The sequence below is a fragment of the Artibeus jamaicensis genome, unplaced genomic scaffold, assembly GCF_021234435.1.
Source record: "Artibeus jamaicensis isolate MK-2021 breed Jamaican fruit bat unplaced genomic scaffold, CSHL_Jam_final contig_465, whole genome shotgun sequence".
Taxonomy (NCBI): domain Eukaryota; kingdom Metazoa; phylum Chordata; class Mammalia; order Chiroptera; family Phyllostomidae; genus Artibeus; species Artibeus jamaicensis.
In genome coordinates this window covers 35,660,016-35,686,434 of record NW_026521843.1, presented here as the reverse complement: position 1 = coordinate 35,686,434, position 26,419 = coordinate 35,660,016, and the positions used below count along the sequence as shown (strand labels likewise).

Below are 26,419 nucleotides of genomic sequence, written 5' to 3'. Positions count from 1 at the left end.
TAAAACTTTATGATCCCCCACTCCACATTGAGAGTCAATGATCTTGGATAAACTTAATCTTACAAATTTTTTCATTGAAATCAACTTAAGGACTCTGCGAGACCAGAAATGTTTGCAAATATCAATTTTATTTGCTACAAAGTATTTTTCATCTTGTTGGCTTTACTAGTAATCTCTTGAATTTCTTTGCAAAAAAGAAAAGATTGATAGCCTTCTATACTTTGCACAGTGGCTTTGTAAGTGTAGATTGCCTCACAGGCCTTTCTAGTCTAGGTCATGTTAATTTTGTCTGACGTGTAACTCTCGTGTAACTCTCGGTGCCTGGCTGTCTTGAGTCTTTTGGCTGGTTTTCCCCTCAGTGATCCAAGGTCTGCTGTTCCACCAGGCTCCCCTGGGGCTTCTGTCAACAAGGCTCTCAGGGCATTTGCTCTGATTAGTATAGCTGTTTGCATATTTTCACACTGTATGTGTTGACTTGCATATGTGCGTTTCAGAAACCTCTCATTTATTGGAAAGACCTTATGTCTAAGGAGCCATATGATAGGTAAAAATGAAGTAATAGGTTAGGGTTTGCTGTACTTTCATGCAGTTAAATTTATTTTAGGTTTTATGATGCTGGACTATATACATGCCTATTCCTGTAACAGCAACTTTGGGGAAATTGACTTGATTCATCCCAAAGCACCAGAATTATCAACTTAATTATGAACTGTTAGAATTTTAACTATTAGCTGGATCTAAGTACAGATATTTATTAAACTGGCAGACAGTATATTCTCTTCCCAATAGGAAAGCCTGCTGAGAAAACCACACTCATGTTATCAGATTCTTTAGTATCAAATGGGAATAGAAAGGACTACATTTTTAATACTGCAGTAGTAATTCATGGGGCCGTTGGAGGGGAACAGTTTAAGATGGGAATGAAGAATCAAGTTAAGTTCATCCATAACTCTGCTAACTATTTACTATTTACTCTAAAAACTATTTACTAGCTATCCTTTCATGCTTAATAGGTCTACATGTATAATTTTTAAGTGGGATTATACCATATGGTTCTTTTTGTAACATTCTGTTTCCATTTATTATTATGGGCATGTGTCTGTGGTCATAGAGAGCTACATCACTGTCTTTTAATGGCTGCATAATACTCCTTTGCATAGATACACCCTAGTTAAACTGGAGTCAGAGGGCTTTTAAGAGATGTTTTCAACGACTTGATTATCGTTTTCTACTATGGGAAAATACCAGTGAGGTATATTGGAGTAGAGCTTTTTTTCTCATTTTTGGATTTAACTGTAGGTGAAGTGTTCACATTAAAATTTATATCTCCCTTATTAATTAAGCTGTCCTGTTAAATTGTTTACAATGACTTTCTTCTTTGCATTGTGATTCATCTCACAGGTATAACTGTCTGCCTCTACCCTTCCTATTCATTATGTGTACAAGTGTGTAACATTTTGAAGAATTTTAATGTACTGAGCCTTCAGTTTGGCATCATACATGGAGAGTACGAGTTTTATGAGTAGGAAGCCTGTGTTAAAATCCATGTTTTTCCATTTATTAGTTGATTCTGTTGTGTAAGAGCTGAGTCTCACTGTTTATGTCTGAAAGCCTGTCTCATAGGATTTGAATAATCGAAAGATAATGTGTAGTATGCGAACAGTATTTAGCATAATGTAAGGGCCCAGGAAAGACTGACTTGGGAAATAGAGGGAGGTGTGGAGAATGTAGATGGCAATCAGGAAAACATTTCTGAATCATCTGTCAGGGTTAAAAAGTATGTAGTTTTTCAATCCTTTTATTTTGTTTTTTAGCCACTCTCATAGTGTTCCCATATGATAGATATAGTTTATAACTTAGGTATGAATTTATTTTTCTAAAATTTTAATAGTGTTTGACACAGTGTTTCTAGGAAGATTAATTACAAAAGACTTTAAATTAATTTAAAATTAATTTTAATTTTACATATTTTAAATTTTATTAATTAAAAATATGTAAGTCTCCCCTAAAAACCTAAATCTAAAAAAGGAACTATTTAAAATTATGTTTGGCACAGATAATAAAGCAATGAAATCTCATTGATTTGGACCTACTGATTGGGAATTTGCACAACTGGTGTGGTATCTCTGAATCGTGATATTTTCTGAAGGAAAAAGAAAAATCATTTACCTAATGCCCTATTTACAGATAGTAAAACTGAGGTCTTGGAGATACTGGAGTCTCAACCAAAGTTATACAAGTGCAGAGTGAGTCCTGATGTGAGTCTTTCTAATTCCAGTCACAGACACTTTTCACCATATCCACCAATATAGAAATCATAGACTAATGACAGATAATTCTTACCTAATCAGTTGAAACTGTTGGGACAGTAACTCTTACTATATTAGGCAATTTGGTTAGATAATAATTTATGTTGTGCATTCCTCTCAAGTCTAAAGTCATTGAATTTCATGAGTAGTTTTTAATAATTGTAAGGAATAATGAAAATATCTACATTTATTTTAACTTAACACCAATAGTAGTGATTTTGAATGTTAATAAATGTTTTGGAGCATTTTGATAACCAAGTATTTTTATGAAGGGACATTTGTTCATATAAAAGTAGTTTTGAAGTATACTTTACTTACTGATTCTTGCAGGTTCTCAACTTTTATTTGCCCTATGCTGAAAACTCAGATAAGTTTTAAAATCCTTATAAAGTAACATGTTTATGATATAACATAGCAACAGGATTTATTCACTTATAAGTAAATTATAAGGTTGAGATTTTCTGTAATTTTTCTTGATATACTTACTACTTAAATACCTGGACAGGAAAGGTAATGGTGATTGTGGTGGTATTCCTAATAATAACAACAAGTAATGATAACCCTGATATTTACTCTGAATTTATTACGTGCTATGAACTCTATTGAGCACATTGTGTTCATTATTTTATTAATGAAAATTCTGTTAATTCATTATCTCACTTAATCCTCACCACGTCTAAGTGAGATCATTCTTATTTGTATACGCCTGTTAAGGACCAGGAAACCGAAGTGTGGAGGGATGTATGGCTTTGCCCGAGGTCACACTGCCGGCAAATTTGCAGAGCTGCGTCTGAGCCGCGTCTGAGCACAGACGAGCAGCACCCGCGTGCATGCCGTGCCTGGGCGCCGAGAGGGAGCCTCTCAGGAAGACTCGATGTTGCTAAAGGCTTGTCTTTCTCACTGCATTCCCCCCTCTCACTGTAGCCTGTTTTAAAAAAAAAAACTACATTAATTATTAGAACCATTGCTAGCAGAGGCTTACAATTAGGCCTGTACCTTCAGGTTTTCTGGAGCCAGCCCCTTCAAAATATACCTCAATTTCTCTTCCATGAAGTTTTAAAACTTCCTTCAGTTCTTTTCCTTTTTTGAATTCTCACAAGAGTGCAGTTATTTTGATAATTTCGTTAACATTATTTTTATTGTCTTACCATCTTCCTAGAATTGTCGTGCTTTACAGCTGAACAGGTCCTTAAGGAAAAGTTCACGTACCCACTCTGAGGCTAATTTATTCTACTAGGTGGCATTTCTTGACTAGTATTTGCTCAGTGTTTGCTGAATGTCAGAAAACTATTAGCATTGCTGTTATATCCTTATTCAATATGACGTTATTCATGATTCCATTTTAACCACACAGATACACTATTTCAAGTTCTGGTCAGCCCACAGTTCTGCTAGTATATTGGTATAATAGTAGAAAGTATTTGAATCGACAAAACTGATGTAGATATTTTTACGCAGGGTTGGAATGAACTTGGGATAGAGAAAACTTGAATAAATAGTGGAAATCAGAGTTGGGAAATAAAGGTTTAAATTGTGTATAGAAAGTTAAATTAATAGCATTCAAATCAAATGTATAGGAGAATGGAATAAAATGTCCTGGAAACATAATAAATGTGGCTGAGTTATGTGCCAGACACTATGATGGGCACTGAAAATACCTTAGTCAGTGCTCACATGCTCTATACTGACAGGAGTTCAGGGCTCCGTAAGAGTATGTGACGTTTTAGAGTTCACACACAGTTTTCCCCACAGAAGTACCCCTGACAGTAAAGGCAAGTCAGATACCTGAGAGGACCTGATGAGCAAGACAGAAGCTGCCCCGAGAAATGTGACTTTCATTACCTCCTTTATCTTAAAAATTAGCAGGCATTTAAAATTGTACTCAAGGCGATATCCATATTTATTCTACTATAAGAATGTTCTTCCCTGTACCCAGTTGTTTCCAACCCAGAGAGAGATGAGCTGTGTCTCATTCGTGAGTTCAGGAGCCCTTTGGCGCTCTGCACCCGACCAACCTTGTGACTGACCGCAGTCCCACGGCTATTTGACCCCCGCAGCGGCCTGGTAACCGCAGTCCAAGAGCTTGTCTGACTCCTTACTATTAATAAACATTATATAACCGTGTAACACTTGGTTTTTCTTTTACACCCAAATTTTTATGGCATTATGTTTATCTACTCCTAGAGGAAAGTAGCTTTTCAGGTAGTCTAAAGTCTGGTTTTTCTTTCCCCCCTTTTACTTTGTAGAAAATATTTGTTTTTATGATGGCCAGGTTAGGTTACAATTTTGGGTGATCTCTTAAAAAGCAGAGCTGTAAAACTCAGAGATTTTAGTAGTTTTACTTTCTCAGCACTTTTTAAATTAGTGATTTGTTTTTGCAAATAAATACATTTTTGTGTCACTGAAGTATGTCATTTTAGTGATTGTATGCTAAGCTCTCTTTTCTATTATTTGAATGTATGCCATGCGTTGTATAACAACAAAAACCTCAAGATGACTTTTAAGAAAAAATTGTTTTGGATTATTAGAAATCTGCTAGGGTGGGCTTGAGATTTCATACACTTTTTTTTTTTTCAGTCCTCACCCAAGGATATATTTATTGATTTGTGGGGTGGGGAGAAAAACACTGATGTGATAGAAACATCAGTCGGTTGCCTCCTGTACACACCCTGACTGGGGAATCTGCAGCCTAGGTAGGTGCCCTGGCCAGAAATTGAACCCGCAACCTTGTGGTGAACAGGATGATGCTGCAACCCACTGAGCCGCCCAGCCAGGGCTGATTTGATAAACCTTATAGCCAGAATGATTTGGACATGCAGGACATAGATTTGCATGAAAAAAATTTTACAATAAACAGAAATAGATGCAGGTATTATTCTAATATACAACTTAGAGCAGGTTTAAAATAGTGTCTAAGGTTAATCTTTAGGTTTTGGCTTTACTTCATCTAGAGACCTTTTTTATGTATGGGGGTGGAGCAAATATAAATGTGCCAAATTCAGATGGTTGAAATAATGTCCTAATGTCAGATTTCTTCTTTTACATTTCAGTTGTTGACCTCCTCTACTGGAGAGACATTAAGAAGACTGGAGTGGTGTTTGGTGCCAGCTTGTTCCTGCTGCTTTCGTTGACAGTGTTCAGCATTGTGAGTGTAACGGCCTACATTGCCCTGGCCCTGCTCTCGGTGACTATCAGCTTTAGGGTGTATAAGGGTGTGATCCAGGCCATCCAGAAGTCAGATGAAGGCCACCCGTTCAGGTGAGATGTCTGGAAAGCAAGGCAAACTTTGGCAAAACTGTGAACCAGATTTATGTTAAGACTTCATTCTACTACCTGTAGTTATAGGCATGCATTTTTTTTACTGCTTAGAGATAATCGCATTTTTGCTAAAAAGCTATACCAAAATTATCGGCTTTCAAGATTTCCTAAAGGTCATTTCATAGGTTCATGGTGTAAAACACTGGGTTTGTATATCATGAGTCTAACTCTACTACTTAGTAGTAATGTTTGTTAGAAGTAGGGATTGCTTGCTAATTTTACTGTAATGGAAGTACATTTTTTTAACATGAGGGGGGGACCCTCAAAAAATAGAATTAATTTCTGGAGGGCGGGCCCCTTGTAGTACAGGCTTCCCTACTAGGTGAGTGTGCTGGGAACCCATGTGTATCAGTGTACCTGCTGGTGGTGTTGTGAGAGGCTGTGGTCAGCTTCAGTGAATTTTTTTTTAAGACTTTTTGAACAGATGGGAAATTCACGAGTGCCCCTGCCCACACCCTGCTGAGTGTTCAGCAGTTTCTGACCGACACAGCGTGACCCCCACGCTCACCCTCCTTATTCATCTGATCCTGCCTCAGCGACTTTTTTTCATTTCCCCAGTTGAAAAAAGTCCTCAAAGGGAAACATTTTTGCCAATGTGGAAGAGGTGAAACAAAAAAAAACAGCAGCACGAAAAGGCCTCAAAATTGATGAGTTTAAAAACTGTTTTAAGCAGTGGAGAAAGTTTTAATAGGTGTATTGCATCAAATAGTACTTTGAAGGTGACTGACGTTTAAACATGGAAGAATAAATATACAATTTTTAATAAATAAATTGTTTTTGGGGTCCCCCTCCTAGTTGATTGGTGAGCATATTTTCTTTATTGCTTACATTGTATACTATCTGATTATTAGAAGTATCTTTCTTTCCAATGGTATGTTTGTATTTTTCTGTTAGCTCTCTCGTCATGCTTGTGTCTCTTCTCGCCACTCCTTCTCTATCTAGTTTCTTTTTCTCATTCCTTAAGGCATTACTTTGGTGTTTTCCTAGGAGAGCTCTTTTATTTCAGCATCTCCTTGATGCTAAACCTTCATCCGCCACCTTTGTTTTTACAGGTACACGTACTAGCGTCATGTATCTCACTGCTGACTGGTACAAACCTTACTTGGCCCTTCTGCCTCACTTCACGCTTAGCACGTTTTTCCACCCCTTTTTAAAAACTGGATATAATTCGCATAAAACTCAGGGAGTTTTTTTAGTATGCTCACAGAATTGTACAACTTCACCATATAATTCCATACATTTTCTTCACACCAAAAACACCTCCTCCCCCTTAGCGGTCACTGCCCTTCCTGCCCCTGACGGCCACTAATTCATCATGTCTTTAAATGAACCTTTTTTCCCTCAAGCTTGTCAGTTTCTATCAGTAGCACCACTATAATCCTGATACCAGGATCCTAGTTTTAATGTTATCTTTGTTTCTTTCCATTTCATAGTAAAGGAAATAACTAAATGTTGTGGCTTCTCCTCTCCTTCAGTCTGGACCAGGAGTCCACATGGCAGCCCTGGGCCAAATCCTGGCTGCTGCCAGCTTTTGTAAATGAAATTGTATTGAAACACAGCCATACTCAGTCACTCAGCGGCTTTCACGCTGCAATAGAGTTAAGTGGCTGTGACAGAGACCATGTGGAATTCAAAGCCTAAAATGTTGTCTTTACTGCCTGGCCCTTCACAGAAGCAGCTTCCCCGCCCCGGGCTGAGCCTCACGTGTTACCAAGCCGGTTTCTGGGCACCGCAGATCACTTCAACTCTGCGCACGTTGGCGGCTGGGTTTCCCTCAAACGGCACTTGTATCACATGTTCATTACAGCATGAAATCCAGATATCTTTGTCATGTGTCTCATTTGTCCCTTCCAGGGTTTTGTGCCCATTTTCATGCTGCTGCCACCTTTTCAGCTCCCCAGACGCCCCAGTCTGTCACGTGTTCTCTTTGGTTCTGTGTTTGGTTTCAAGACCTAGCTGTTGCTGGCTCACGATGACCTGAGAGTTAACTTCCTGTTGCACTGAGTATGGCTTTGAAACGTTCCGTAATTGTTCCGCATGTGCTCAGCTTTTAAAAATAGGTTGGGAACATTTAAAAGTCTATTTTGACATGAAAAGTATCTGTTTGGGCATGAATGTATGTAACTACCTAGAACATTATCCAGTTGATGTTACTGGGCAGGCCTCATTGGTTTTCACAGCTTACAGGAAGAGGCCTACTACATTATTTTGCTTAGTGTAAAGACTGATGATTTGTTTCTCTCTAGCCTTCTCTACATATTGATGAAGTAATGTTACATAATTTCGGGGGAGAATCCATTGTTTACTGAATGGCTCTTATGTGTCTGGCCTTTTATGTACAGGCAGCTTGAAGATAGATGGGTGGTATTACTCCACTTTGCAGAGGGGGAAACAAACTTGAAGTTAGGAGCTTGAAATTGCAGCTTTAACATGGCAGAGCCGTATGACTGCATAAGTCATAAAGGCATATGGTTTTTATTATATTGAAATATATAAAAACATTGTCACGGCAAAACTTCTAAATTATCTACAATATAAATTTCATACATCATTGGATTTTAAAGAAGACTTTTAGAGAAAATTACTAATATTTAATTATATATTTTTAAAGATTTTATTTACTTTTTAGAGAGTGGAAAGGGAAGGAGAAAGGAAGAGAAACATTGATCGATTGCCTCTCACATGCCCCCAACTGGGGACTGACCCACAACCCAGGCACAGGCCCTGACTGGGAATCAAACCAGTGACCTTTCGGATCTCAGGCCAGTGCTCACTCCACTGAGCCACACCAGCCAGGGCTCTATATTCTTTATTTCCTTAGAAGCACTTTATTCTTAGCTCTAAGCATAGGTCATTACACGTCATCATAAAGTAAATTTAGCTGACACGCCAGTGTAAGCCTATTGGACAGTGTTTCCAACTTCTCTAGTCACATTAGAGAAGACGGTGTCGTGCAGCGTGTGTGTGTCCTGCGGTCACTGGAAGAGGGCGACGGCAGTGCAGTAACAGCACAAAAGTGCCAGCTGGACAAATGCGGAGGCCCGCTGGTGGAGAGGGCTGCCGCCTTTGTGCCCGTGCACCAGGCTTCGCGTCTCCAGCGAGAACAGCGTCGGTGGCACAGAGAAGCAGGATGGCAGCCAAAGTTCTGTCAGCCACTTTTCTGCATTTCTCAAAGCTGCATGAACTCCTTACTGTTGATTTAGGGGAATTGTGAATCTTAGACTATTTTTAACCTGATAGTAATAGTTTAATATTTGTTCATTAATAACAACAGTGTGCTAGACCATTGTATTAGTAAAGATATATTTCTGGTCCATAACAGTTTATACTGTAGTAGGAAAAATATACATGTATACACATGTCCATGTTTCAGGGCTGGTTATGGTAAATACTGCAAGAACAACACAAAACAAAGCATTGTTAGAGTTACAAATAGGGTTAGGGGAAGAGAGAGCAAAAGCAGCTTCAGGTATGGCTGGGATTTGAGATGGAGCCAACTGACTGGGTACGATGCCACCAGGTGTGAGGAGAGCATTGTGGATTGGGAAAGCTGTGATCAACAAAGGCATTAAGATTAAGAAGAATGTTGGGGCCCTGGCTGGTGCGGCTCAGGGGATTGAGCGCGGGCCTGTGAAACAAGGGGTCACCAGTTTGATTCCCAATCAGGGCACATGCCTGGGTTGCAGGTCAGGTCCCCAGTAGGGGACACATGAGAGGCAGCCACATATTGATGTTTCTCTCCCACTCTTTCTCCTTCCCGTCCCCTCTCTCTTAAAAAAAAAAAAAAAAAAGCTGGATGAATGGTTCATTTTGGCTGCAATATAGTCAGTAGTGGAAAATAAGATTGAAAGATTCAGGAAGAGGGCTCTGGTTGGAAGAAGGTTGGAACCATAGAATCACAGAATGTTTGAGCCTGAAGGGACTTAGGAAGGTCTCTTTCTCCAGTTTGTATACAGACTTGGAGCTCTGACCCAGGGAACTTACCTTGCTTGTGCGGCCTCAGGAGCACTGTCTAGGAAGCTCAAATAAAACTGACACTCCATTGGCTGAAGGGAACGGAGTAGGATGTTAACCACCTAGGGGCTTGTTTGGAGACTGATGGGATATTTCAGTTTGTAAACAATAAGCACTTGAATAAAACGATGCATAGTGACTACAGAAATGAGACCTCTTTGGGGCATAGTGTAGAGGTAAAACTATGGAGAAAAGGGAGTTATCAAAGAGGAATGTCATTTTTAAGACAAATAATGACTACTGACGTGGGGAAGTCATGAGGAGTGGCTGAATTAGGAACTACTTCCAACAGATTTGGGAGAATGCTTAGCACTTCCGATTTGGTCCTACTTTGCCAAGATAAAATGGCTTCTTTGAAACATAACTAATGAAGCAGTTCCTTGCATTAATGCAGACTCGACTGCCCTGTGACCCTCCAGTTAGAGTTGTTCTTCTTGAATTGAAGACTTCCAGCTATTCCCAGTGTACAGTGGGGCATCTAAATGTACAGTAGCTGTTCTGTTTTACTGGGGTTGCCACTCTACTGTTGACACCATTTCACAGCCTGGGGCTCAACATTTGGGGCAGGTTCCCCTATGGACTGGGCTGGGAGACTAGTATTTGGAATGAACGGGATCTCTGCTAGGAAAACTCCGTGAAACAAGATAGTGTCCACTTGAAGAAAAAACCAAATCCACAATAATGACTACTATTTATTGATACTTCTTTGTGTCTGGTTGTGGTAAGCACTTTACTAATTGAATCCTCGTGATAATTTCCATTTTATAAATGAGGAAACTGAGGGTTAGAGGGGAGACTAAATAACTTTCCAAAGTTACACTGCCAAGGAAGTGGCAGACCTTAAGAGTCAAGGTCAGGTCAGTCTGGCTTCAAACCATCTTTTTTCTGTGCTTATCAGCGGACAGCGTGTACCACTGAAATAGCCCTTCCTTGGTGAATTTTTACATTGTGCTTAATTTGACAACCCAAGGCTTTTATGGTAAAATACCTTATGTTGCAGACATGTGATTGCTGAACGCAGACACGCAGGGCAGGCTCACTCCGATCGGTGACGGTTGCGGGGGGTGTGTTTTCCAGGGCGTACCTGGAATCCGACGTGGCGCTGTCCGAGGAGCTGGTTCAGAAGTACAGCAACTCTGCCCTGGGCCACGTGAACTACACGATCAGGGAACTCAGGCGCCTCTTCTTGGTGGACGATTTAGTTGATTCTCTGAAGGTAAGTCCATTTGCTTTTCATTTTGACGTACCCAGAGCTTCATATTAAAAGAGTTAGGAATGTCATTCTTTTTTTCTCTATTCAGGTAAATGATTAAGATGTAGTAAAATCATGTTACAGTGAACTTTGGTCTCAAAATTCAGAATCCACTTACATTTAACACAGAGGAAAGTACTTTTCTTTTTTAAAGGAAAATAAGTCATAAATTCATACTTTGGGAAAGGGACTTTTGACAATAAGAATAAAGATGAAGAGATTTAATGCCAGGTGTGATTTAATCTGTCAGCATGGTCGGTGATGCGGACTGTGAAAGAATTCACGAAGAGGAGAAAGTACAGAGTCAAGCTTGTATTTTACTTTCCCAAGAAGGGGAAAGGGCTAGGTGCGGAGGGACGCACCAGCACTGAGGGGTGGGGCCCTTGGCTTTTAGTGGATTATAATTGGATCATGGGGGGGCTGTGCGGTGCTGTTGGGTGGCGCCTGGGCTGCTGGGGGCGTTGCAACCCAGAGGTTTCAGGTGGTTGTGCAGAAGCTGCAGTTTGCTCCTCTGTGGTCTTTTGCCTGTGGCTGTGGGGGGTGGTTGGTCATGGTCTGTTCTTCCTTTCGAGCACCAATGTTTTTCAGTCCTGGGGACGTAAGCTCCTAACAGTAAAATGGCAGTCCTGTTTAACAAGGTCAGAGGCCTGCTTGGCAAAATGGCGTCACGATAGCAAATGGCGCAGGCTTTGTCCTTTCAGTCTGTTTGATTTTGTTTTAGAGTCTAGCACTTGCGGTAATTTCTTTCCTTGTATGTGATTCATATACACATACAAGCTCTTTCATATCTCGGACTCTTTCTTAGCGTGTGTGTTCTGGAAGAGCTTTAATATTCTGAAACACCTCAACTAATCTTTAGTTGGTAATTGTTGGAAGTTTTTCTTGAGTTGCTGGATCTTGCTACACAGCATTTGTTAGTCTCACCTTGCATTGTAAACTCTCCTGAAGTCCAGACCGACTCAAACTAGTATACAGTCATGTAACATGAGCCCCCAGCAGTGGGGCTTTGGGGACCTAAGTGCTTTTCCTTCATGAAGAACTTGGAGTTTTTTGTGTTATTGCCCTTGACTCTGCTTAAGGCAGACTTGTTTCCAATCTAAGCTTGTATATAAATGTACTGTAGTAGTAATTGTCATAACCGGTTTTTTCCAAGAGTAATGCACTGGTTTGCAATTTATCATGCAGGCTGAGGATATCACAGCAGTAGGATGAGTGGGCCTTTAGACCCAGGGAAACAGTGTCTGGTCAGAATAGATTTAAATGTCCGAATTGCTGTTAGCAGACATGTTAGCCAATAGATGGACTTGATTTTCAGCTGTGTGCCTCTCTCAGTTTAAGACTTGAACCCCAGTTAATTACCCGTAACATTAATGGATACGGTAATTTATTTTGGTAGTGCTTTTATGTCAGTGTATGAGTAAACAAGATCATGGCTGTGTTATTTGGGGTGTTTGATCAGTTAGTTTCAAAAGGAAACAAACATTTTGGAGTAGTCGAATTAGCGTCCTGTACGCGTGGGTACCAGAAGAAACCAGTTCCTGTTCGCTGAGGCAAGGTTTGCTTTGTAAAGCCTGAGCGTCGGGGAGAGCATGTACGAACAGTTATTTAAGAGAAGGGACTAGTACATTTAAGATGAAAGGTTTGTGGGTGGAAATCGAGAAGAAACGCTATAAATAGTGATACAGCTTCAGACAGCAAAGGACTGTCTCCGAATTTAGCAGTAGTGGGGGCGACTCCAAGTAAAGGCATCAGGACACTTGATAGAGGGCAGTGTCATTGCTTTTGTAGACGTGATAAAAATCTCAGCAGGTACAAACCACAAGTCGGCCTTCATGTTTGTGTAGGATAGCTATGAAGGCAGCTATATGTTCATAATTTAATTTAACATTTTTCTTGAGAGAAGAGGCATTCTTGATGAAATCTGTTTAAAAACAGAACAGATTGATCTGAGAATGATTCATTATGTTGCAGTTTTTATAAGTTCAAGTTTGAGGTTTCTACTTTTCTTTAATCAAAAGAACACTCATCTGTTCTTGCACAGTTTTCTGTTACCTGTGCAAAATCTCATGTGTGGACATGACATGGAGTGGAAACTGTACAAAGGCCAGGGAGTGAGAACATGTTAGACGAGGTCGGATTAAATACTTTAAAAACCTTTAAAACTGTCTTGCACAGATGTTTGAAAGGATATAAGGAAATTATAAATAAATAACCTTTATGAGATAAAGAATTTATTTTTGTTGTTAAATCTCGTTTTAAGATTTCTTTTGAAAATTACCTTAGTTTTTTACTTTTTAAGCAATTATGCTTTTCGTGAGGAAGCTAGCACAAATGGGAGGAACTGAACGTGATCAGTTCTTGCCCTGGGTTACTTTGCTGACTTGAAAGAAACCAGAAAATGGCACATAATGAACCAGATGAACTTTCTGGAACATTTTATTTTTATGATGCTTTCTTAGATTTTTAGGACCTTCTTTGTTAATATTAGGGGAAAGATTTGCATTAAAAATAGTTTACTCCTTTTTCTTTTTAAGGATTAGCAGTACTTTTGAAAAGAAAAAGTAAAAGAAGAAAATGTATATGAACGGTTTTCCTCAGTAGTGTTTTTTGGCAAGTCCAGAGCTCAAGGAAAGCTGCGTGGTGACTTCCCCAGAAGGCAGTTCTTTTCAGCACTCCAAATAAGTAACAGTTGTTCCAATGTATTAGCCCATAGGATGAGCTTTGCATTTAGGTCTCTCTTAAACCTATCAAGGCAGAAGAATAAAGCCGGGGATCTTTCTCTCTGGATGCAAAGGTGATGAGTATGCGTGCTGACGATACACACGAAGGGTCTTCCTGATCAGCTCTGTGGTTCTGCTGCACCGGGCGATGTTTTCTTACTGTCCTCGTGTGTGAGTAGTGCACACTCTGTCCGTCTGTCTCCACTGAACAAGGTGCTTAGAACACAGGACGCTGGCTCAGAATGACTCTTAGTGACGAAAAGTTGGTATTAATGCTTGTGGCCTCTTCATAAAAAGGACTTCACTAATTCTCTTTCTACAAAGAGTTCCTTGAGGATCGTCACTTTTACCCCTATTTCTTTCTATACAGAGCATTTTAAAAAAGAATGATTTTTTTTCTGACTCTATTACTATTTGCCTTTTAGTCACATTAGTTGGTAGGAGAGTCATAGTAAAGTGAGCAAAAATTGGCTTTTTAAATTCTCGTTTTTTTTAAACCCTGTTCAATATTAAGTAAAAATCTATTTGTCCTTATTTATTTATTTCCTTATATTCAAACGTTAAGTCTGTGGAAAGTTTATAGTAACTCTCGTTATCAGTTGAGACTCAGCCCCAGTCTCTCTCGTTATCAGATGAGTTTGTGGAACATGAAGTTATAAAAAAATTTATAGGAACCAGCTTTTGATTGGAATTACTTTGATTTTATATGATTCATACCTGGAAAATGGAAACTATCCTAATTTCAAGAAGATGCAATGGGAATTAGTGTCTGTTTATGATTTTTTTCATTTAGAAAATAAACATTGTATCCATCTCTATGGCTTATTTAAAATAATAGCTTTTGAACACAAATTTAAAGACAGTTCTCTATAGCTCACTGTCTTCATAAATTCATAAATTTGGCACCCTCGAATTTCTATAATCTACATTTCTAGATTGAGTCACATTTACCACTACTTATGTTTGAAACATTCTTCTTCAGGAAGTAAAAATTTTAGAGCCACTAGTGTTAGTGTGGTAAACAACCACTTCTGCTTGCTTATTATCTTTTCGGGGGCAGTGTGAGGGAGCAGTCTGCTCTTTCAAATGTGACTGAGGAAGTAACCCAACTCCGGGCCTCATTAGGCCTTATGAAGAGACCTGGCGGGAGGCAGCGGTTATCTGCGCCTGGGCTGGGTCTCCTCCTGGTGGGCGACTTGGACCAGGAAAAATGGGTTCCGCAGACCTCCCCTTCTGAGTGTGTAATGGTTCCACTTCCTGTGCTCCTTTACAATTAAGTATAAGCTTCTCTGTCCTAGAAAAGATTTCAAGTGTCCATGGATTGAGTAGCAATCCATTTCTCAAAGGATTAATTCTAGGCAAATATTAAGGGCAAAATTGCTGAAAAAATATTCCTTATTCCAGTCAGTAGAACTTATTTCAAACATTAGTATAAAATTTAAACACAGCTCAATGTTTTGACCAGTCCACAGGCTTTGTTTTAAAATATATTTTATTAATTATGCCATTACAGTCATCCCATTTCTGCTCCTTCATTCCCCTTCACCCTGCACACCCTCTCCCATCTACATTCCCCTCCTTTAGTTCATGTCCGTGTGTCATAAGTTCTTTAGCTTCTACATTTCCCATATTCTTTTTGCCCTCCCCCTGTCTATTTTCTACCTACCATCTATGCTACTTATTCTCTGTACCTTTCCCCCCCCTTCTCCTCCTCCCACTCCCTAGTTGCTAACCCTCCATGTGATCTCCATTTCTGTGGTTCTGTTCCTGTTCTAGTTTGGTTTTGTTTTAGGTGTGGTTGTTAATAATTGTGAGTTTGCTGTCATTTTACTGTACATGTTTTTATCTTCTTAGATAAGTCCCTTTAACATTTCATATAATAAGGGCTTGGTGTTGATGAACTCCTTTACCTTATCTGAGAGGCACTTTATCTGCCCTTCCATTCTAAATGAAAGCTTTGCTGGATAGAGCACTCTTGGATGTAGGTCCTTGCCTTTCATGACTTGGAATACTTCTTTCCAGCCCCTTCTCGCCTGTAAGGTCTCTTTTGAGAAATCAGCTGACAGTCTGATGGGAACTCCTTTGTAGGTGACTGTCTCCTTATCTCTTGCTGCTTCTAGAATTCTCTCCTTCATTTTAATCTTGGCTAATGTAATGATGATGTGCCTTGGTGTGTTCCTTCTTGGGTCCAACTTCTTTGGGACTCTCTGAGCTTCCTGGATTTCCTGGAAGTCCATTTCCTTTGCCAGATTGGGGAAGTTCTCCTTTATTATTTGTTCAGATAAGTTTTTCACTTGTTGCCCTTCCTATTCTCCTTCTAGTACCCCTATAATTCGGATGTTGGAATGTTTAAAGATGTCCTGGAGGTTCCTAAGCCTCTCCTCATTTGTTTGAATTCTTGTTTCTTCATCCTTTTCTGTTTGGTTGTTTCTTCCTTCTTTCTGGCCCACTGCATTGATTTGAGTCCCAGTTTTCTTCCCATCACTATTGGTTCCCTGTGCATTTTCCTTCATTTCACTTAGCATAGCCTTCATTTTTTTCATCTAATTTGTGACCGAAGTCAACCAATTCTGTGAGCATCCTGATCACCAGTGCTTTGAACTGTGCATCTGATAGGTTGGCTGTCTGTTCATTGCTTAGTTGTATTTGCTGCGGAGCTTTGATCTGTTCTTTTGTTTGTTTTGGGGGGGAAGGGGGGAGGTCTTGTGCCTGTTATGTAGTGAGTGGCAGAGCCTTAGGTGTACACCAGGGCAGGGCAACCCAGTCACTGGGTTGTGATGCTGTATGTGGGGGCGGGGTCAGAGAGGGAACAATGGTGCTTGTCCTGTTCTGTCAGATTTGTCACTTCCGCTGCTTCCCCCAAGCAAACTGGGCCCTTCTGGTGCTGGTTCCCCGGGTGGGTGGGCTTGTGTACATTTTAGGACCCTGTGGGTCTCTCCAACGAACTCTCCTGTGAGGCTGGGAGTCTGAATTGGTGTTTTGAGGGTTTATTTCCCTGCATTGGGACCCTGGGTTGCGTGGTCTGTCTCAGTCCCCAGTTTCACCTGGTTTATCTGTGTGCGAATATGGGACCGACCAGTCAGCCAGCTGCCTTGTGTGCAGTGCCTCGCTTCACAGTCGCTGCCTCACTGTGTCTGCCTGTTGCCACCCTGCTCCCAGGGTCCACCCACCACCACCTTGTGCTCCTGGGGTGCCTTGCGCACCTGGTGCCACTGCTTTTTGTGTCACTGTCCCTCTCCACCCGGCTGTCCGACTCTGCCCCGCCTACCGGTCTGGATGAATGTGTCTATCTTTTAACTCCTTGGTTGTCCAACTTCCATACAGTTCAGTTTTCTGTCAGTTCTGGTTGTTGTTTTGTTTCTGAATTGCTGTCCTCCTTATTTTGGTTGTGGGAGGAGGCACAGTGTGTCTACCTATACCTTCATCTTGGCCAGAAGTCTAGGCTTTGTTTTAAAAGTTGTTATTTTGTAAAGTGGGTTTGTTCAACTGAATACCAGACATAGGTGGGGGGAGGCAAGTGAATGACAGGGGAAGTAAAGGAGGAATGTTCTCCAGTAAAGTTGAGTTGTGGAAGCTGGGTGTGTATCCCTGTCCTAGAGAGTCTAATGCATGTTAGTTTATTAGTGCCTGACAAGTCAGAAAGAGGCTGGAGAACTTTATTTCAGCTAGTATTTGTCAACCTTGTTTAAATAACACCTGTTACCACCAGAAAACTAGTAAGATATTTGAACAAACTTAAACCACCTGGTTAAGGTTTGATTCCATTTCTGTAATGGACCCTGTGTGCAAGGGGGTCTTTGACAAGGGGGCTCCTGTTGTAAAACGTGGTTCTCGGTGTTGGCTGTGCACCACCTGGGGAGCTGCAGAATTACTGACTCTACAAGGAAGGGGGTGAGGGGGGTCCCACCTCATGAAATGATGATTTCACTTTTTAGGGACTACTGTATGGAGGGTCACCGTTTTCAAAATTTGTGGCATGAAGAGGTCCAGGGGTGGCCCACCTTTTGGTGTCTCCAGGCCACACATTAAATACACAAACACTAGTGAACACTGATGAGCAAAAGAAAAACATTTTCTAAGTGAATTTGTGATTCCGTGTTGGGCTGCCTTCATAGCCACCCTGGCCGTGGGTGGGACACCCCTGCACCCTGTTCTCTGGTTTCTCCCCACTGCCAACCCGTCCCTTCTCTATAAGAAAAGCGTGCAACTGTCCCTTCGGGGCTCAGCTTTGGAGCATCTTGAATAAGGCCCTGAACTTTATTAGAAAGTTCCTGACTTTTGAAACGTCAAATCCCAAGAAAAAGCCTAATTTAATAGTTGCTAAGACCAGGTACTTTAGACCTGGCTGGTGTGGCTCTGTGGATTGAGTGCCAGCTTGCAAACTGAAAGGTCGCAGGTTCCATTCCCAGTCAGGGCACATGCCTGGGTTTCGGGCCCCAGTTGGGGTGTGTTTCTCTTCCTCCATTCCTCACTCTAAAATAAAGAAATAAAATCTTTAAAAAATAAATAGAACCAGTATTTTAGGCAAAGGTTCTTACTTCTCTGTTACATGGCTTTGAGTGATAGAGACTAGATTCTGTATGATGGCAGTTCTGTGATTTTCAGTGAAAATATATGTTAACATTGTATGAAAATTCCTAGCTATGGCAACCATGATGTTCCAGAATACAGTCTTAAATCTGAAAGTGAGCAAAAAGGCCTCACTCCAGAAATAGCTGACCCAAAACAACATTAAAATCTAGCCCTCGGGCTCTTATGGAGTTATTAACATACACACTTTGACAGTTTCCTTTCTGGTTTCTTTGGCTCACAGAAAAATTAGAATGGAAATGGGCGGAGAGAATGTAGAGGCAGTCAAGGTGACATTAACGAGTCAAAAAAAGTCAAATACTTCCTAGTGTTTAAAAATGCAGAAAAAGTTTGAAAATGTCACAATCGCCATAGGAATTTCTGAAATTCTGTTAAGTACCCTGTCTTCATTTTCTTTAAAAGTGCCCCCCCCCCCCCATCGAGGCATCATCTAATAAAGCCTGCGGGACCTCCTGATGAGGCCTGTGATATGCAGGCAAGTGTTACCCTGGGGAGAGGCAAACACGGCACGGCCTTGCCCTCGTGCAGGTTCGTCGGACCTTGGCTGCGCTTTGTGCCCCTTTCCTCCAGTTCATTACCGCCCGAGAGAGATGAGCTTCGACTTGCACAGTTTGTTTGCATTGGCTGTAATATTGAAAAGCATTTGCCATGGAATAGCATCGAATTTGTAAGTGTAAAATAAGAGCAGCTTTTTAAAAGTGTTTATCGACCTTTTTCCTGCTTCTTTATGATAGCTGCACACTCACGGTAAATTCCCATTATAGGTGGTTTTACGGTATAGATTCTGGAGTCAGGTAAACTGAGATCACTGTGACCTCTGGTCTGCCCATATCCTTAATCTTTGTGTCTTGGTTGCTTCCACCATAGGGATAGTAACAGTACTAAATTTGGGGGTTGTGAACTGACCTAATTAATATAATCTCCAAAAAAAGGTAGTTGCTGTTTTGTTATGTAACTAACAGTTACAGTCATTGTGCATTTGCTGGATGCTTGTTCTTACCACACTCCTTTCTCTTCCGATGGAGTGTGCTCTGGAAACCCTCACCCAGTATTTCTGTTTTGGGTGTCTGAAGTGTTAAATTGTGTCCAAAGTTAGCTGTAACATTTAAAATTCTGTGATAACATGTGAAAATGTGAATTTCTGGTTTCTCCCTTGAGATGGGACAGCGGGGTATGGGCCTGCAGCAGTCGCTGGCAGCAGGGGGAGCCGACTGGGTGCCTCTTTGAAGAGAAGAAGAAGGCTGCCCCCGCCTCTCCCCGCTCTGTCACCTGCCTCGCCCCAAGTGCACTTGAGGCCTCTCTCCTCTCTGCCTGTGGAGAGCCTGGCCTTCAGGAAGTTTCCTCCAAGGGGCAAGCACCAGACACTTGAGCCCCTGGACAGACTAGGTGTGGCGACTTGGGCTTCTCTCCGCGTGGGTTGGGAGCAGGCCCTGTCAGTGACTTAGTGAACAAAGTAGGACTTACTTTTGCTTGCGTGTGTTCATATCTGAATTCGGTTACATAGGGTGTCTTTATTGCTGAAACCATTTCTTCTAAAATGGGCGAGGTAGACTCGTTTTCCCTTCAGATGTGTAGATGGGGATGGATGAAAATAGCTCAGTTGCTCTGTAGCAAACTTGCTCAAGTGCATAAGTTATACTTAGCTCTGCAACGGGAGTCCCTAAAGCTGTGTGAGAAGGAAAGGCTTGCTGACTGGGGGGGGTCAGATTTCAGACCTTCATTAGTAGCCCCACAGCAGTTGCTAAGACCGGGGCAGCATTTAATGTTTGATTTTCAATGGACAGGTGTTAAGAATGCTTAAGTATGTTTGCTCAAACATTAATTAAACTTAGCTTTAGGGGTAGCTGGAGTGTTGCTGTTTGTTGAGCTGACAGTCGGTGGAGGAATCCAAAGTGTCTTCCTAACCTGTAGGAAGGAAGCTTACTGGAGTTGGAACGCCGTGACTGCTGCTCAGTACCCAGCTCATAGTATGCGTTTGGTCTGATGTGGTTGAATGAAGAAAGACAGGGAGAAAGGTACGCCTTAGATCAAAAGGGTGAGCAAACTGGCCCATGGCCTGCTTTGTGCAGCCTGGGAACTAAGAGTGGTTTTTACATTTTCAAAGGATGATATTCGAAGCATATGTGACAGAGAGTCCTTGTGGCCCACACTCAGTATCTTACTTTACAGAAAAAGTTCAGCAGCCCCTGCTTTAGGTCGTGGAGATGTGAATGCCTCTCTCCTTTTCATTCCCACCACGTTCCATGTACCTAAATAATCCCTGTAGATGGTGCTGTGTTTGTTACCGACTAGTGAATAGTACTGAGTGATTGCCAGGCATAAGAAAGCTTTTAATAAGAAGCAAAGGAATTGCTGGTATGAGTAGTTAATAAAATCCAGACTAACGGTGGTTTTAAGTCTTCGAGAACTGCTTTGAAGCGTCATTGAGTCTTTGTACTATACGATGTCGACAAGTTTTAGAACTGGAAGAAAACATCGAAGTTCTCTTGTCCAGCCATTCATAACGTAAGGGGAGGAAATAAAGGATTTCTCCAACGGAAATCACTTTTTGGAAGCATAGCCTTTCCCAGGCTGCCGTATCTGTGGAACAGGGGACAGTGGGACCGTCCCTCGGGCAGGTTACTGACCTCTCTTTTCTGCAGCGTCGGCATCTGCTGTAGTTATAATGGTGCCTGCCTCATAAGCTGTCAGGAGGAGTGAGTTTCTGTTGGTAAAGCATTTAGAACAGTGAGTGGCACTAATACATAGGAACTATATTAGTGCTTGTTAAATGAATAAAGAAGGCAGTGGTTACAGAAGCATAATGGTCAATTTTAATAATTGGTATAAAAGCGTGAGACCTCATTCCCAGAGTTAACTATGGCTGTTAAAACACTGGATAGACAGTGCCTCTGATCCTTGGTAAAGTGCCAGGGTTGATATTTTTGGTACCTGAAACCTAATCTTGATAATAAGTACTCCCTGCTCCTTTGTTTACTGTTCACATGTCTGAGATTTTAATGTCTGAATTATTCAGCTCAGGTAGACCTTCACTCGATTTCTTAGTACTTTAACATCAGATTTCATATGAATTCTCACAGCACCTTTTCAGTCTTGCCATTTCAGTCTTGCTAAATGCTATATTAGAACTAGAGTTATTAAGTTGTACCTTTGGCATATTTTATGTTCTCAGAGAAAACAGAATCAACTGTTTTACTTGATAATGAACTCCAGAGAAAATGAATCAAATCTATTGTTCTAATTAGGATTCCAAAATCCTGAATTGAGAGTGGTGACTTAGAAATGAATTATCCGTATTTTTTTACCAAGTCCAAAGAATATGCCACTACCAGGTTGGCATTTAGGTGGGATGCTTTTATTTGAAAGCTTAATTAAGAAGCCTTACTTGAAATATTTTTTAATAGGCTAACATTATTTTCTTACAGTTTGCGGTGCTGATGTGGGTATTTACGTACGTTGGTGCCTTGTTCAATGGCCTGACACTACTGATTTTGGGTAAGTCCACAAACACACTGGGGTGGAAAATTGCAGGAAAACAATTGTGCGCCAGGAGCTTAGAGATTTTATTGGAGAGCGTGCTTATTATATTGTAGGAAAAATAGAGATGTGTTTGAGGTTGTGATCTCTTTAAGTAAATTGCTGATGCTGTTTACTGAAATGCTACTTTAGTTCCTGAAGGCTGCTCCAACTAACAGTGATAAAGCAGAACGAGGGGGGCCTTGTCAGACGGTACAGTCATAAATGTACCTAACCACATAGCACCTGTGTGTTAGGAGCCGGGCATGGTTCTTGCAGCCTCCCGTGGTTGTTTGCTCGCTCTGGAGAGGCGCCCCACCACACCAGCAGGTGCACCCAGGAGAGCCTGTGTATTTTTCCTTCATTGGGAACACGGCCTGAGTAGCTTAAGACTGTTTCTAGTTTGATGACTTCGTAGTGTTTGTTCCCTCAGTCACACCAGTCTGTTTTAAAGGTTGTGTGTTTCCTTTTTCAGCTCTGATTTCACTCTTCAGCGTTCCTGTTATTTATGAACGGCATCAGGTAATTCCTTAACTGCAGATTTCAGAATAAAGAGCTCACTTTATTATGTGGAACTTAGAAATGTATCCGTGCCAGTTTCATAAGTCTTAAAAAAAGTGGTGGCTTCTTTTGCCTTTAATTTGTTGGGTCATAGTGATGGTTAATCAGATTCTTTAGCAATGTTAATTTTCTAATAACTTCTTTATACTTGTCTTTCAGGCACAGATAGATCATTATCTAGGACTTGCAAATAAAAATGTCAAAGATGCTATGGCTAAGTAAGTATTTAAAATCTGCAACTTTTTTTAAAACCCAGAATAAGGTGTACTGTTGAGAACAGTGCAGTATTTTTTTGTTTCAGGCATAATGACTGTAGCAAATTAGACATAAAGTGTGATACAATTGCCAAAAGATTTTTTCCTAACATTTGGGTAATTTATTTCTATGTTTACTCTGTGTTTTTAAGGCTTTGTTTAAAACTAATTCATGAGGCCACAGTAGCAAAATTATAGCTTGTAACTTGACATTTAGGATTTCATTTCTTACATAAGCTGAGCGCTACACAAGTAGTTCTTGAAGGATAGCATTCTAAGAAGCAGAAAACAAGATGCTTCAGATTTAAAATTTTTTACATTGACCTTTTCCTCTCCTCCTTTCCATTTGTAGAATCCAAGCAAAAATCCCTGGATTGAAGCGCAAAAATGAGTGAAAAAAAAGCCTGAAATAATTAACAGTAGGAGTTTATCTTTAAAGGGGGTCTTCACGTGATTTCATGGGGGAGGGTTGGGGAGAACAGCACCTGGACAATGCGGCTTCGCAGATCTTACTTTCAGGGCGCAGCGTCCGGGGAGACGTGCCTCTCTGGACCGCCGCTTGCTCTTCACCTTAAGTATTGTGAGCTGCTACGTGTGGATTTGAACCGTAATCGTACTTGTTTCTCCTATAAGAGGCACTGGTGAATAAAACAAGATCTGAGAAAGCTGTGTATCATACTTTGTTGCAGGTAGTCTTGCTGTATTTGGGGAATTACAGAGAAAGTGGAGCTGAAAAAAAAAATAACCCTTTTCACAGTTCGTGCGCTGTGTATGGTCTGTGTAGAGTGATGCAGATTTTCTGAAATGTTTAGACGAGATCATACCACTAAAGCAGAAGTGAAGAGGCTTGCCTTTCTGGTATGTTCTAGGTGTATTGTGAATTTTACTGTTATATTAATTGCCAATATAAGTAAATATAGATTATATATATATCTATATATAGTGTTTTACAAAGCTTAGACCTTTACTTTCCAGCTTCCCCACAGTGCTTGATATTTCAGAGTCATTGGTTACATGTGTGTAACACGTTTCAAATACATAGCAGAAAAAATATATTTCTAGGAGAACTACCATCTGTTTCCAATGTGAAATGATGCCATGCACAGAGAACTCACCATTTAAACTTCTTGCACAGACTCACCGTAGTTAATTCTGTCACAAACTCTGAATCTGTGGACTGAATCTAATGCTTCCAAAAATATTGTTTGCAAATATCAAACATTGTTATGCAAGAAATTATAAAATGAAGATTTATACAATTGTGGTTTAAGCTGTACTGAACTAAATCTGTGGAATGCATTGTGAACTGTAAAAGCGAAGTATCAATAAAGCTTATAGACTTAAAAGATGCTTGGTATTTTGGTTTCATGGAGTTGCAGCAGATTAAAAGTACGCACGAAGGGGGTATGGACTTTGCTTCAACCAGGGAGGGATTGTTAGAAAGGTTTTCAGCTCATTGTGCAGCTGTGTTTACTTTGAAAACTTCCAATCAAATTTACTTGACATACCAAAATGTGTTTAAATTATGTATTCTTATACTTTGATAATTGAAAATAAATTCATGCACCAATATTTTAACACAGAATACAGTGCAGGATTTGTGAACATAAAATCATACCATATAAATATTTACTAATAAGATTTAAGAAGTTTTCTTGACACAAAGACACTATTGCTCTTTAAATACAGTTGTACATATCATTGATCAATTTATTGTTCTCCCATATGGTTAGTTCAATGCAAGATTGAGTCAGTATGAAAGGTCAGTGGTACAATATAGGCAGACATGGTTATCACTTGGTGTCACCAGTCACGTGGTTACAGGAAACAAGTAGGACTGTGGGCCCAACAACCTATCAGTGGGTTAATGTAAGGCATTAATAAATTGGCATATAAAAAATAGCTTAATGAATGATCTAATCCATTTAGAATGCTGAAGCACTTCTGTGGTAAATGTTAATCTAATTGAAAATGCTTCATTTCACCTTTCCCCTAAACTGACAGCTAGCCAGTAATTCAAGATCCAAAATCAGCCCACTGACGGGAAGGATTCGGTGGCACATGCCCGTGCGCTCACGGTCCCCAGGGCCTGCCTGCCGAGTGGACAGTGCCATTGCGGTGATTTGAAGCTGTCTTCTGGTCAATATTGTCCAAGTTAGATTATTTTCTTTTGTAATCTTGATTTATCAAATATTGCTTGGGTTTAGGAATTTGTTCAGCAGAGAATTTTCTTAAAATTCAGACTTGCCCATATAGTTAGTTCAGAAGCAAATAGTAGTGTGGAGTCAACCCAACTCTAGGAGGGTAAAAACCCAGTCAGCCTCAGATTACCGCATTCATTACTGTTTTAGATTTAACAAGATAAATCAGCTTATCTTCCTGGAACTGTTTTTTTTTTCCTTCTATTCTGTAGTAGAGATTTGTTTTTATTTGAATTCTATTTTGGATTTTGTGGGTTTGGCACTAAACATAATGAAAACCCATTCTATTCCTTCCCTCCCTCCTGAGTGTATTTCTTTGTTGCTCACCTTCCTATGGCCACTATTTCCCAAGCAGGTAACTGATGTCCTTCCTTTGGGAAGCCTTGACATAAACACATGACACAGGTGACAGACCAGGAATCTGCTAAGGGTCCTGTAGCCCTCCTCAGTTTCGAAGTTTTAGCACCTTATGTAGAAAGGAGATAATCTGTGGGAGGTGAGACGGCAGCCCACACAACTGGAAACTTTCAAAGGCACTTAATGGATATAAAACTCTGCAAACAAAATGTTAAAAAATTAAGTTTCTCAACTTGTTTATACATGGCTCATTTGGTTTTGAAAGCTAAATGTGGAGAACAGAGGCTATCAATAGTTCTAGGACTTGGGTTTTTCTAACTTAAGCTGTCTTGTTCAACTTATTTGTAAAAATGAACAGTTTTAAAGTATATAGAAACAATAGCAAAACATCTTTTGTAAAAGTTTTGATGCAAATTAAAAGCTACATATTGGTTAGGGTAAATGAGGCTTTAAATTTTGTCAGTGGGCTACATTGTCAGATAGGATTTTTTCTGTTGTCAGTGTTGTTAGTATGTATAGTTTTTAGTCTCAGGAACAGAGGCAAGCAGTCTTAACATCTGAGAACTGATCTTCCTTCTCGCCATCACAGTTCTGGAGAGTCCCGAGTCTGGGTGCAGTCTTACCGCTTTGCTAGCGCGGAGCTTGTGCGGCGGAGCTTGTGCGGCCCGCAGCATGGAGGCGATTCCAGCAGCCGGTGGCGAGGTGTCTCACACCGCCTCTGCGGTTGCCGGGTGGGAGCAGCAGCAGTACAGTGAGAGGTTCTGGCATTTATAGACATCGCCACACAAACACACTGGAAAAGCAGATCAGACAGTCCTTTTAGACGGCTGCACGCACACTTCTATCCCGTGACAAAGCACAGCCCTGCCAGTGCTCCAGAGTCAAGATTAGGTGATGCAGTGAACATGTCTATGTCAATTTAAAAAAAAAAAAAAAGGAAACCAGAAATCTTGGAACTAATTAAAAATCTACTGCTTTTTTATCTTTACAGGTCTATTGTTTTTTGTTTGGTTTGGCTCTTTCAGCAGCCGGAGTCTCTATGCTCAGTGTGAGGACTGTTGACAATTTGCCTTCACACTATCTCTCTTGTTAGTGCTGAAAAGGTTTTATCAACTCCACTTGAGCAGCGAGCCAGGGATCACACTATGCTCCCAGGCTACAAAGGCCGCTTCTAAGCCTTTTGTAGCAATCAAAAGTCACCTGCACCTCCTGGTGACTGGTTTACTTCTCATCGCTGGCTCGTGCACAATTTGGCTGGTGCTGTCCTGAGTGGGTGTTCGCACTCCACAGGGAGCTGCCGTCAGTCCTATCTTAAGGGCTCTAAGTG

At 40.7% G+C, this 26,419-nt stretch overlaps 2 protein-coding genes across 5 annotated transcripts in view; one reads left to right on the top strand and one right to left on the bottom strand.

The window, feature by feature from the left end:
• RTN4 (reticulon 4) overlaps positions 1-23,882 on the top strand; it is a 76,111-nt gene extending 52,229 nt beyond the window's left edge. For all 4 annotated transcript variants that reach the window (XM_037125776.2, XM_037125777.2, XM_037125778.2 and 1 more), the window contains 6 exons: positions 5,360-5,567; positions 10,719-10,857; positions 21,629-21,698; positions 22,195-22,241; positions 22,440-22,498; positions 22,887-23,882. In XM_037125776.2, coding sequence (XP_036981671.2) covers positions 5,360-5,567; positions 10,719-10,857; positions 21,629-21,698; positions 22,195-22,241; positions 22,440-22,498; positions 22,887-22,929 — 566 coding nt within the window. In that variant the 3' untranslated portion in view covers positions 22,930-23,882. The remainder of the gene's footprint in view (positions 1-5,359; positions 5,568-10,718; positions 10,858-21,628; positions 21,699-22,194; positions 22,242-22,439; positions 22,499-22,886) is intronic.
• A 197-nt stretch (positions 23,883-24,079) lies between these two features.
• EML6 (EMAP like 6) overlaps positions 24,080-26,419 on the bottom strand; it is a 231,345-nt gene continuing 229,005 nt past the window's right edge. Inside the window, exon 41 of the mRNA XM_053666835.1 lies at positions 24,080-25,885. Coding sequence (XP_053522810.1) covers positions 25,861-25,885 — 25 coding nt within the window. The 3' untranslated portion in view covers positions 24,080-25,860. The remainder of the gene's footprint in view (positions 25,886-26,419) is intronic.